The sequence below is a fragment of the Myotis nattereri genome (genome assembly GCF_964212035.1).
Source record: "Myotis nattereri genome assembly, chromosome: 15".
In the NCBI taxonomy this organism is placed as follows: Eukaryota; Metazoa; Chordata; class Mammalia; order Chiroptera; family Vespertilionidae; genus Myotis; species Myotis nattereri.
The window spans coordinates 55,650,943-55,663,618 of NC_138090.1; the positions used below are offsets into that span (position 1 = coordinate 55,650,943).

General features: G+C 57.6%; 1 protein-coding gene across 1 annotated transcript; it reads right to left on the reverse strand.

The window, feature by feature from the left end:
- Positions 1–3,271: 3,271 nt before the first annotated feature.
- On the reverse strand, positions 3,272–7,974 carry UBE2S (ubiquitin conjugating enzyme E2 S). The gene is made up of 4 exons (XM_081106803.1): positions 7,778–7,974; positions 7,025–7,172; positions 5,570–5,760; positions 3,272–4,540 (listed from the first exon to the last, which is right to left on the reverse strand). The coding sequence occupies exons 1-4, from the start codon at positions 7,778–7,780 to the stop codon at positions 4,211–4,213; spliced, it is 672 nt and encodes a 223-aa protein (XP_080962929.1). The 5' UTR covers positions 7,781–7,974; the 3' UTR covers positions 3,272–4,210.
- Positions 7,975–12,676: the final 4,702 nt, after the last annotated feature.

The following is a 12,676-nucleotide window of genomic DNA, read 5'->3' on the forward strand; positions in this document are numbered from 1 at the left end:
TGGCCTGAGCCACACACTGGGTTGGTCCGCTCGCTGCACCTCAGCTCCAGCCCTGTGGCCAGCGGAGGTTGGAGTGGTTACCATCCCAGTCTTTTTAATTGATTTCAGGGAGAGAGAAATATTGATGAGAAAGAATCATGGATCGGCTGCCTCCTGCACGCCACCTCCTGGGCATGGAGCCTGGCACCCAGGCATGTACCCTGACCAGGAGTCAAACCAGTGACCTGCCCAGCGTGGGGCATGTAGGAGGCAGCCGATTGATGATTCTCGTTATTGATATTTCTCCCTCTGAAATAAAAAATAAATTAAAAAAAAAGATTCTCCTAGCCTGTGGTCGGCAAACTGCGGCTCTTTGGCCCCTTGAGTGTGGCTCTTCCTAAGCCTTAGGAGGACCCTAATTAAGTTAATAACAATGTACCTACTATGTAGTTTAAAAAATTTGGCTCTCAAAATAATCGAACTGTTGATACTTGGCTCTGTTGACTAATGAGTTTGCCGACCACTGTCCTAGCCTCTCACCCTCTTACCCCCTGGCTGGGTGCCTCTAGTCTCTGGGTATTTATCAACCTGTGATCGATCACAGGTGTCACCCACCACCTCTGCCTCTGTGTGTCCTCGGGCAAGTAACCAGACCTGCATCTTGTCAGAATTCAGGGGGTTAAAGAACAGTGCTGAGGCCGAAACCGGTTTGGCTCAGTGGATAGAGCGTCGGCCTGCGGACTGAAAGGTCCCGGGTTCGATTCCGGTCAGGGGCATGTACCTGGGTTGCGGGCATATCCCAGTGGGACATGTGCAGGAGGCGGCTGATCGATGTTTCTCTCTCATCGATGTTTCTAACTCTCTCTCTCTCTCTCTTCCTCTCTGTGAGAAAATCAGTAAAATATATTTAAAAAAAAAAAAAAAAAAAAAGAACAGTGCTGAGACCAGAGCCTGCACACAGCAAGTTCTCCGTCATTCAGTGGAGAAAATAACCCCTGTGAGCAGCTGGACTGCTCTTTCATACATGCCCTGTGCGTGTACACATACATACATGCATGTGCGGAATGGCCACTTCTCATTCAAATGCCCCAGACAGCCCCAAAGCAGGTGGCATCCCCACTTCACAGATACAGAAACAGGTCCTGACACGTGTTTTTCCTACCTCCTCTGTGCCAGCCACTGTGCCAGGGGCCAAGGGTCTAGCATCAAGGAGACCCCCATCCCTGCCCTCGGGGACCTGTGCTCCTGTCCCACTCACAGCTTTGGTCCAGGGCCTCTGAGGACCCCTGCTGGGCTCCGGGCCCAAAGCCCTGCCTCCAGGGGCTGACTCCATGCAGAGGCAGAGTTCCTCCTGGCCGCTCCACCCCCCCAGTGAGTGCATGTGACCCTGCCCACTTCTTGCCAGAACCTTTGTCTGGCCTGTGACCTTGCCCCGAACCCTCCCGCAGCTCCCATACCTGCCAGTGAAAGGCAGACCCGTCGGTGCCATGCCTGCCTCACCTCCCTGCACCCAGATGCCCTGGCATCTGCGCTGGCGAAGGTTACACATGACAGCATGGTCAGGGGTCCGGGATGCGTGATGGGAAGGATAGCACACCGTGAGGCACACCTCTGGGTGTCAGGCAGAGGCGGCTAGGGCACGGACGGGCTGCCGTGCTGATGGGGATAGACTTCCAGGGGTGGCGTGCTGGGTACCGGACCCTGCTAGTTGCTTAGAATATGTATATACCGGTATATAACATGTATGTGTAAATGTGTGTGTGTGTGTGTGTGTGTGTGTGTGTGTGTGTCCATCCCAAGGGCCATGGTGCAGCAGACCACCTGCTGGGAGGCCAGAGAGTTCAGACACCACTATGCTCGCCTTTGCCTTAACTCGGAGATGGTGGCCCTGAGTGAGCTGGACTTGGCGGTGAGGGCTCACTCGGGGGCCGTGCCCAGTCCCTGCAGGCCGAGTATATAATTTTTTTAACAGGAAGAGAGAGAAACATCAGTTTGCTGTTCCACCCATTTATGCATTCACTGGTTGATTTTTTTTTTTAAACGTCATTTTATTGGAACTACCTTTTTTTAAAAAAATACATATTTTATTGAATTTTTTACAGAGAGGGAGAGGGATAGAGTTAGAAACATTGATGAGAAACATCGATCAGCCGCCTCCTGCACACCCACTGGGGATGTGCCCGCAACCAACGTACATGCCCTTGACCGGAATTGAACACGGGACCCTTGAGTCCGCAGGCCGATGCTCTATCCACTGAGCCAAACCGGTTAGGGCTAAATATGTATTTTTATTTATTTCAGAGAGGAAGGGAGAGGGAGAGAGAGAAATATCAATGATGAGAATCATAGATCGCCTGCCTCCTGCACGCCCCCTACTGGGGACCTAGCCTGCAACCCTGGGCATGTGCCCTTTACCAGAATCGTAAAGTCCACAGGCCCATGCTCTATATCCACCAAGCCAAACTGGCTAGGGCAAGGGAGCCATTTCTTAGTAGAAACCTTGCCCTTAAAATTAAAAATTCTTTGCTTTTTTTATTTTAGGGAGGGAGGGAGGGAGGGAGGGAGGAGAGAAACATCGATGTGAGAAACATTGATTGGTTACCTCCTGTATGTGCCCCCACCAAGGGTCAAGCCCACAACCTATCTATGTGCCCTTACCACAGCCTTCCACTGCTGGGAGCCATGCTCCAAGCAAGGGAACCATACTGGCCAGGGCTATCTTTGCCTTAAGAAAAGACATCCCTATGTATATACCGGGAATCAAACCCTGACCTCCTGGTTCATAAGTTGACACTCAACCACTGGACCATACTGGGCCAGGCTATAGTTAGGTGAGTTTTGAATTTGTGCATCCATGGGACCATCATAACAAGACTTGGAATAGCGCTGGCTGGTTTCGCTCAGTGGATAGAGTGGTGGCCTGGGGACTGAAGGGTCCCAGGTTTGATTCTGGTCAAAGGCACATGCCCAGGGTTGCAGGCTCTATCCTCAGTGGGGAGCGTGCAACCAATGATTCTTATCAGTGATGTTTCTATCTCTCCCCTCTTCTCTGAAATTAAAAAGATATATATATTTTTAAAGACTTGCAAAAAAAAAAAACAAAAAAAAAACCTTGCAATATGCTCACCTCCCCCCAAAAAACTTTCCCATGTCCCTGATTTGAACCTCCCTGATCCCAGACTGCCAGTGATTTGCTTTCAGCCGTAAGTGATTAGTTGGGCCTGTTCTAGAATTTCATACGAATAGAATTGAATGTTTTACACTTTTCAGCCCGTTAATAGTTTTTTTTTTTAAATATATATTTTATTGATTTTTTACAGAGAGGAAGGGAGAGGGACAGAGAGAAACATCGATGAGAGAGGAACACCGATCAGCTGCCTCCTGCACGTGGGGGATGTGCCCGCAACCCAGGTACATGCCCTTGACCGGAATCGAACCTGGGACCTTTCAGTCCGCAGGCCGACGCTCTATCCACTGAGCCAAACCGGTTTCGGCCCGTTAATAGTTTTGAGACTCATCCATGTTTTCTGTATCAATACTTTGCTGAGTGAGATTGCATCGTATGAATTCACAATTCCTTCTCTCATTCAACTATTGAACATTTGGGTCATTTCCAGTTTTTTCATTTTATGAGTTTTTTTAAAATCCTCACCCGAGGGTGTTTTTAAAATTGATTTTAGAGAAAGGGAAGAGGAAAACTCAGATCAGCAATCTCCTGTATGCCCTGACTGGGGATGGAACCTGCAACTTTTAGTGCATGGGATGGTGTTCATATCAACTGAGCCACCTGGCCAGGGATTATGATAATTTTTGACCCTGTGCCAACCAAACGATGGATAATGGACAAGGAACTGAGGCAGGGCCGGCGGAAAGCTCCCATGCCCTCCCCTCCCCTGGAGAGGGGCAGAACCTTAAATATTGGGTTCCTGCAGTCACGTCATCGCCTGGTTAATCCAGAGCACGCCTCATCAGCCGAGACCAGAGGTGGCCCAGAGCTCCATGAGGGGCCCCGTGCGGTGGGACTGCGTGTGGACCTGAGGGGGGGAGGCCAGCTGCTCTGAGCCCCGGCAGAGGCTGGTCTGGGCACTAACAGGCACCATAGCTGCTTGCTTTTCCAACTTTATTTAGAAAAACAAATCCGGGTCCCACTGCCCCCCTCCCCCACCCCAGCCATAACTTAAATAACTTAGAGACAGAGTTGAGGGTCGGGCAGGTGTGGAGGAAGCACCCACTACAGCCGCCGCAGAGCCCGCTTCTTGTCCGTCTTCTTCTTGGCCGCCAGCTTCTTGTCCCGCTCGCCTGCGTGCTTCTTGGCCATGGGCCCCTCAGCCCCGCCCGGGCCCCCAGGGGCCGCGGGGTCGGTGGAGGAGGCCGAGGCTGCACTGGCCGGGGAGCGGCTGGCCTCAGGCCTCCCGCCGCTGGGCCCACCGGCTCCCCCGTGGATCTCCGTGAGCAGGCGGGCGCGGGCCGCGTACTCCTCGTAGTTCTCCAAGAGCAGGCGGCCCGCCTCCTCGTTGAGGGCGGACTCGGGGTTGGGGTGGATCAGCAGGCACTTGATGGTCTGTGGGGAGAGAGCCCAGGGTCAGGGGGGCCAGACGCCAAAACGCCGTGATTGAGGAAGGGGCTTCCCCAACCTGAGTGATGGGGACAGTTCAGGACCCACACCTGGACCTGTTGGACTCAAGCTCCTTCTACAAAATCATAGAAAGGTGGGTGAACCAGAGCTGTCACTGGGTGAGCAGGAACCCCAAGTGCAGCACCACACCCGACAGGCACCAGGATGTACGGGGCCCCTCCACCTCCCTAAAAGGGAGCAGGTGCCCTGACCTGTCTGGCCTGTCATGGGGCCAGCACCTGGCCCAGCAGTCATCACTGCCACAAGCAGGCCCCCAGGCCTGACCCTCATCTGACCACTGCGCCCCAAGCCCGAGGCCCTGGTGGCTGCCTCCAGCCAAGCCTGACCCTGGCAGTCACCAGTGTCCCCTGGCAGCCAGCACTGACACCAGGGAGGAGGGAAGGGCTGGAGGTCTGTTTACCTTGGAGCTCACTCCTCCCGCAAGCCCTGCAGGAACCCAACTCCCTGTCCTCCCAACCACCTGCCCCAGGGGCTCATTAAATTCATTTTCAAATTCTTCGGCTTGAGGGGTAGGGAGGCAGCAGGCCTGCGAGGCCCTGGGAGCAGGGTGCAGTCCAGGGCGCCTCCATCTTGGCCTGCCTGTCGCTGCCCGCCCCCCCCACACTCCATGATTACACAGGTCCCCAGAGGGGCACCCCTGGCTGAGAAAGGATGTTCGGTGAGAACATTCTGGAATGACAGGCGACTGCACAAACTTTGTGGCTACTGAACAGCCAGCCAACTGTGCCCTGCAGAACAGTCACATCTCGTCCCTCACCACCACCGTTCGCCGCGGAGTGCCCGGGGCCTGAACACCCTGTACCGCGTCCGCAGTGTCCTGGGCCCACCGGGCAGGGCCAACGCCTCACTTTTCCAGAAAAGCTGGAACCTGGGTTTCCCCTGTGGGCCCCCCACTACCAGAGCCGACTTCAGAGGAGAAGCCATGCTCGGCCATCACGGGCGCCCGCGACTCACCAGCAGCACGTGCCGGATGCCCAGCTCAGCCGTCCAGTCCCTCTTGAGCACGTTGACGCAGATCTCGCCGTTGGCGCCCACGTTCGGGTGGAAGATCTTGGTCAGGAAGTAGCCCTTGGGCGGGGAGGCAGGAAAGTCCTTCCCCAGCAGGAGTTTCATTCGGAACAGGCCTCCGGCGTACGGGGTCCCCTCTGTGTGCGGGGAGGGGGCCGGGTCAGGGGGCACAGGACTCCCAGCACCCGCAAACCCCCAAAGCCCTGTCTCCACGTTCCGGCTGTAATGCAAGTCCCCTGCCGCCTCCTCCAGACTGGGGAGCAGGACGGGCTAGGCTCCCCGGGGTCCGCAGGCACCCTTGTGCGGTAGCCCCTGACCGTGGCCCCACTGGCATCACCCCAAGTCCTGGTCTGCACCCTGGACACCTCTCCTCTCCCAGGTGAAGCCCCAGCCCCACTCCCTTCCCAAGAGGCAGCGACACACCCACTTATGCTCCTAGGAAAACATCTACCTGGAAGCCCTGAGGGCAAATGACAGACAAGGCTCTCACGGCCTCGCACTTGACCAGCCAAAAAGCCGTGGGTGTTGGAGACCCAGGGCCTTCCTGTGCCCAGTCCCAACATCTGACCCCTCCGCACCGGTCAGCTCGCCTCCAGGGCCACCCACTGTCCCCACCACCGGGTCCCGCAGTGGTCGCCCGCCTCCAGCTTCTACCCCCCCCCCCCCCCCACTGGTCACAGTGAGCTCTGCAGGGACCGTCACACCTGCTTCACACCCACCAACAGCTTCCTCTCCGAATCCCTACAGAAGCCCTAAAAGGTCTGCTCCCTGAATGCTTCACGGGTTCTTCTTTGCTTCTAGGAAGTGCCCACTGCCCCCCACTCATGAAGCACATCAGGGATCACCTCCACTGTGGCCCCCGTCCCCCACCCCCAGTCCCCATTCCCAACTGGACGCTTCACCACCTTCTTGCAGTGCCTCAGCTTCCCCTGTGGAAGTTAGTAACAGAAAGGCAGTGCACCTGGAACACCATGGCAGGTCTGCACGATGGACCATTACGTGCACCACCGGATACTACTGTGATCTCCCCACGCCTGTCCCCGACGTGGACAGCAGCATGGAATCAGGCCCCAGCCAAGCCCACCCTCCAGACTGTGCTGCTGGCTCACCCCCCTGAAGGTCCCAGGGAGCCTTGCCTGCCAGCCTTGCCCCTCCCCAGGTAAGGCCCCCCTCGAATGCGCCCGTGGCCACCAGGCCGTCTCCCCGGCTTACAGAAGAGCACACGGTTGGTTACTTGTCACCTGTGATGCTCTGCCCTGCAGAGGAAGAGGCCTGCCTGTCCGTCTGCCCTTAGGTCCCCAGCAGCTGGCAGAGTCCAGTGCATATTGGGAGCTTCCTACCCTTGTCCCACAGGAGAAAAGTCTAGCAAGCGCGCCCCTCCCTGCTCCATCCCACACTCACCAGGGCCCTCGATGGTGACCTGCAGGTCCGTGAGGTCCTCTTCGTTGGGAAAGACCTTGATGCCATCGGGAGGGTCCGTGGTCAGCGTGGTCACCTCCTTGTACACCAGGCGGATGATGTGGGGGGGCAGGTTCTCCACGTTGGAGTTCTGAGCACAGAGAGGAGGAGGTGAGAGTCCGGCAGAACCGGGCCCTGCAGGACGCTGTCCCAGGCTGTCAACCACCCCGGGCTCGCAGGCCCCCTCCTGGGGTGCTGCACCCGGCCGCCCCAGGCTGAGCGCCCTCCGCAGACGAGGCCGGTTCTCCGAGGGGGGTGGCGGGTGGCTCCATGCCCCCCAGGAGCCCTCGAAGCCCGTCCGTTGCCCCGCACGGGCCGCCAATGATTCCGGATTAAGCCGAGGCCTACCCTGTCCCCCTTCCCCCTCTAATCTTGGTAAAACAGCCCTGCAAACCCAGGATCGGGCCTGGAGACGGCAGCGGAGCGTCCTTGCTCCCAGAATACCCACGGACGGGCCACAAAGCCCGGGCAGATGCCCCCCATCGCCCCACGGCTCAGCCGGGCCTTCCCTCCAAGGAACCTGCGGGCCGCCCCGGCTCCTGCCCCACCTACAGGGAGGCCTGTGGGCACATCCCCGGCCCAGGACCCCCAGGCAGGCCCTCCTACCCCCCGGCCGCCCGCGAAGGGCTCCCGAGACCCCGCCTCCTCCTCCAGGGGGCCTCCCACCGCCCCTCCGGGCCTGGCCGCGGAGCTCACCATGACTGCGACCGGCCGGGGGCGGGTCCCCCCGGCCCCCTTCCTGCGTTCTCTGGGCCGCCGGCCGGGGCGGGGGGCCCAACTGCTGCCGCTGCGGCCCTAGCGAGGCCCCGGCGGCTCCTCTCCGCTCCCCGCCGCCTCCGACGCCGCCGCGCACTTCGCCCGCAGGTACGCTCGCCCCAGGTGCCGGCCGCACTGAACCGGCCGCGCGCGCAGCCGCCCTTTTATAGCAGCCCGAGGCGACGCCCCCTCGCGGACCCGGTGGGCGGGGACTCGGCCCGTGACGTCAGCACGCACGGTCCTCGGCGTTAGGCGCGCTCGCCCCCTTTCCGTAAGTTTAGAGCGGAAGCGGGAGACGTTGGGGAGAGGGCCGGGAGCGGACCGGCCAACTGGGATGTGGGGGGTCAGAATGGGGACCCCCAGGATATAGAGGAAACGAAAAGGGGTAGAAGAGGTGAAAAGAACGCGAGAGGTGACGCGACCGCTGATTGGCCCGTTTGAATGCGACGCCGCCAGGGCCGGCGTACGCACGCATGCCCTTACGCTCGGGAGATTGCGCACGCGACTAACGGTCGGCCGGGGTTTCCGGGCAGGGCGAGGGCAGGCGGTTCTCGGGGGGTTTAAAACGGATGATGGACGGCGCTCTGGCCAATAGGAACGAGCAATCCTGGGATGGCGTCACGAGGCTCACACCGGCCAATTCTCGTAGGAAAAGGCGGTGCCAGGGGGGCGGGGAGGTTGGAGAGCGACCAATGAGGCCCTGCCTAGCGCGGACCAAGCCGTTTTTTTATATATGCAAATGAGGTGCGCGCAGGGGCCGCCTGCGCCGCCGCCTCCTCAGCCCGCGGAGGGGGTGGGCGCTGGGATGGATCTACATCCTTCCCGGAGGCGCCATTTTGTGCTGGGGATGACCTGTGACCTGCGTCGCGTGTTGTGGAGACCAGTCAGGGCGGCCTCAAAGCCTTGGAAGCCTGTCCTTCCGGTGTGTGACCCCTGACCCTGGCCAGGCCTCAGTCACGCACGACGCCAGGCCTCAGTTACCCCACGTGGGAAACGCGCCGGCGAACCCTCGCGAAGCTGAAGGAAGCGGCAGCGTTCCCGGGCCTCGGAGGGCACGGCCGCCCGCCTCCGGGTCTGCACCAGGACTCGCCTTCCCTGCCCCGGAAGTGGACGCGCAGTGGCCGGGACAGGGGAGCACCTCCAGGCCTCAGTGAACAAAATGGCCGCAGCGGTGGAAAAGGGGGGCCTGTGCTGACGCGGGGAGACGAGGCCCAAGTGGCTTCACTGGTTCATCAGAACATGGCGGCCGGGGTGCCCACGCCAGGGCCTCTCAGCGCAGCACAGCCTGGCTGAAGAGACCAATGGCGACCAGATTCCGGACAAGGAGGCAGGAAGGCCCAGGGCCACTCGCCAGGCCCCTCGGGCCCATTGAACAGACAGGGACACTGAGGAGCTGCCTGTGACCAGTCCACCCGCCCCGCCCCAGTCACGCCTGGGCAGAGGCAGTAGCTCGCAAATGCCACCACGGTCACAGGATGGGGATGAGGACAGTGGCTGCGGCCCTGGCTGGCATTGCTCAGTGGTTAGAGAGGCTGCCCGTGCATGGAAGGGCCGTGGGTGCCATTCTCGCCAAGGGCAGGCATCCAGGTTGCAGGTCAGACCTGTGTGAGGAGGATGTGTCCCACATCAGTGTTTCTATCTCAACCCCCCTCTCTGACAAGCAATGGGAAAAATATCCTCAGGTGAAGATTAACAGCAAAAATAATTGATAATAATAAAAGCATAATATGCAAATCGGCCGAATGACCGAACAGCAGAACAACCGTCCAGTATGCAAATCAGCCAAATGACTGAACAGCAGAACCGTCCAGTATGCAAATCAGCCAAATGACTGAACAGCAGAACAACCCTCCAGACGACCATACGGGGACCACGCTATGACACGCACTGGCACCAGCCCAGCCAAGGCAGGTGCTATGCAATTGGTCGGGGGGCCCTGCCATCGCCCCAGGATGGTCCTGCAGAGGGAGGCCCAGGCCAGCCCTGATAGGCCCTGATTGCCAGCCAGGCCTAGGGACCCTACCCGAGGGGTCCAAGATTGTGAGAGGGCGCAGGCCGAGCTGAAGGACCCTCCCACCCCTGTGCATGTATTTCGTGCACCAGGCCTCTAGTAATAATAATAATTGACTGTATGCTTGCCATGTGCCAAGTCTCTTCTAAATCCTTGGCGTAAAAAAACAAAAAACAAAAAAAAAAACAACAAAAAAACGAAATAAAAAAAAATTAAAAAAAGAAAAAAAAAAAACAAAGAAACAAAAAAAGAAAGAAAAAATAAAAATAAAAATAAATAAAAATAAATCCTTGGCGTGCTTGATCTGTAGCATCCTGTCCGGCACGTTTTTTATGATTCCCCTCTGGACATCTGCAGTCATTCAAAAAAAGTTTTTTTTTAAAATATATTAATTTTAAAAATTTATTTTCTAAATTTATTTTTTTAATATTTTTTATTGATTTCAGAGAAGAAAGGAGAAGGAGAGATAGGAACATCAATGAGAGAACTGATCGACTGCCTTCTGCACGCCCCGCACCAGGGATGGAGCCTGCAGCACGGGCATGTGCCCTGACCAGGAATCGAACCGCAACCTCCTGGTTCCTAGAACGATGCTCACCCACTGAGCCACGCTGGCAGGGCGATACGCTTTTTGTGAGCACCTGTCGGATGCTGTGGGGATATGGCAGAGAGTCAGTGAAGCTGCATCATGGCGAGGGAGCCAGGCAGTGAGCGAGTAGGAACATACCGTCATGTGGGCGCGTGGTAAGGGCTGAAGGATGATAGGGTCGGGGGATGGGGATGGAGGGGGCAGGGGGGGCGCTATTTGAGCTTGGCCAGGCAGAGAAGGCCTCTCTGAGAAAGGCCTGTGGGCTACAGGACGGTCTATGGGAAAAGCATTTTGACGAGAGGGCCCAGCAGGTGCAATAGCCCCGGGAGGGGTTCCTGCCTGGTGTGTTTGGGGGCAACACCACGAAGCCAGCGAGGCAGGGTCAGAGTGAGCTGGGCGGGTGCAGGGCCCCGAGGTCTGAGAGGGGAGGGGCAGCAGTATGTCCTTCTCTTCCAAGCACTGGGGAGCCATGGAGGTTTGACAGTGTGACTCCACCTGACTTTCAGGCGGGAACAGAGAAGCCAGTGATGTGAGGGAGCAATTTGTTGAGGGACCTGGCCAGTGTGGCTCAGTAGTTCAGCATCGACCTAGGAACCAGGAAGTCATAGTTTGATTGCCGGTCAGGGCACATGTCTGGGTTTCCGGCTCAATTCCCACTGGGGTGTGTGCAGGAGGCAGCCAATGAATGATTCTCTTTCATCATTGATGTTTCGCTCTCTCTCCCTTCCTCTATGAAATCAATTTTAAAGTATTTTAAAAAAACAACACAGTAAGGCCTGGCTGGGTAGCTCGGTTGATTAGAGCGCTGTCTGGATGCCCCAAGGTTTCGGGTTTGATCCCCGGTCAGGGCACATGCAAGAATCAACCAAAGAATGCATTTATAAGTGGAACAACAAATTGAGCTCTCTTTAAAAAATAAAAGATAAGTGTTGGGAGGATGTGGAAGAGCTGGAACCCGCACACACAGCTGGTTTGAAAAAGAGCCTGCGGGTTCCTCAAATGGCTAACAGTCACCGCCTGGTCCGGCAGTCCCGCCGGCAGGGATGCGTCCTGGAGAGATGAGCTAAGGGGGGTGGGCACGCAGGGCCAGGCTCTGCAGGCCAAGGGGGAGCTCACCGGAGCCCCAGGGAGCCAGGGAGGGGTTCGGACCCGGAGGCGTGAGTGGCTGTGCTGCTCCCAGTGAGACCCCAGCTCTGGCTGCCGGGCCCAGCTTGGACCAGGGGCCCAGGGAGAGGCAGTTGGTTGAGGCTTAGGCTATGCTGGTGGCCATGGTGGCTGGAGAGGAGGGAGGGCGTCTGGGAGCTGCTCCGTGGTGGGCCTTCTGAGTGGGTTTGGGGGACTGGAATTGACCGGGGTGGGGCGAGATGGGGAGGGGAAGGCGGCGGAATATCAGCGACTCACAGTCTTACTTTTGTGCAATGAAAGCCAGTTGCCCCAGCGGCTGGAATGCTAGCTTCAGAAATTAATCTTCACTTTTTCTGTTCATCTGTGTGAAATTACAAAGGGGAAGTCCCGCCCCCATCACTGAAGAGCCAGAAGAGAAAGGGGGAGTTTGGGCTCCAGTCCTCCTCGGCCCGCGTGCCCCTCAGGTGCCCGCATCTGGACAATTACACAGGCTCCTTTGCCTGCATCCCCACGCGCTGCCTCCGTGCGTGCAGATGAGCAGCTGAGCTGCTCACAGGACTGCGCCCAGCTTTCCAGCATTCGCTCCCCGCCTTCCCGCCAGCCCTGGGTGCGGCTGGAGGCTGGCAGCACGCGAGAGCTTTTCCAGAGGAGAGGTTCCTAGAAGTGGAATCGGGGATCAGAGAGTCTGTGGTTCTGTGAGCAGCCCTTGGCAGGGTTCTGCTGATTTGCATAGCCTGCCGCGGGTGCCCACGGCCTCAGTCAGTGTAAGCCTGGGACCGTCCCAGGGAGAGAAGGGATGACATCAAAAGATGTTCATTATGATCAGAATTGAAGCAGGGTCGGGGGGCTGGGGACTCTGGGGGCGAGGATTGTAGCTGGGCGGCCAGGGTGGGCCGCCATCAGGTAGGAGACAATCAAGATATAAAGGAAGCCAGTGGTTGAGCATCAGCCTGTGACCAGGAGGTCGAGATTCAGTTCCCAGTCAGGGCACATGCCAGGGTTGTGGGCTGGATCCCCAGTAGGGGGCGTGCAGGAGGCAGCCGATCCATGATTCTCTCTTATCATTGATGCTTCTCTCTCTCCATTCCTCTCTGAAATCAATAAAAAATATATA

What these genes read in the sequence shown, in the direction of transcription:
- UBE2S (XM_081106803.1), bottom strand. An exon ending in GGTCACCATCGAGGGCCCTG is followed by an intron (nt 5,761 to 7,024) that starts GTGAGTGTGGGA and finishes CCCCGCACACAG; the next exon opens with AGGGGACCCCGTACGCCGGA. An exon ending in GCATCCGGCACGTGCTGCTG is followed by an intron (nt 4,541 to 5,569) that starts GTGAGTCGCGGG and finishes CTCTCCCCACAG; the next exon opens with ACCATCAAGTGCCTGCTGAT.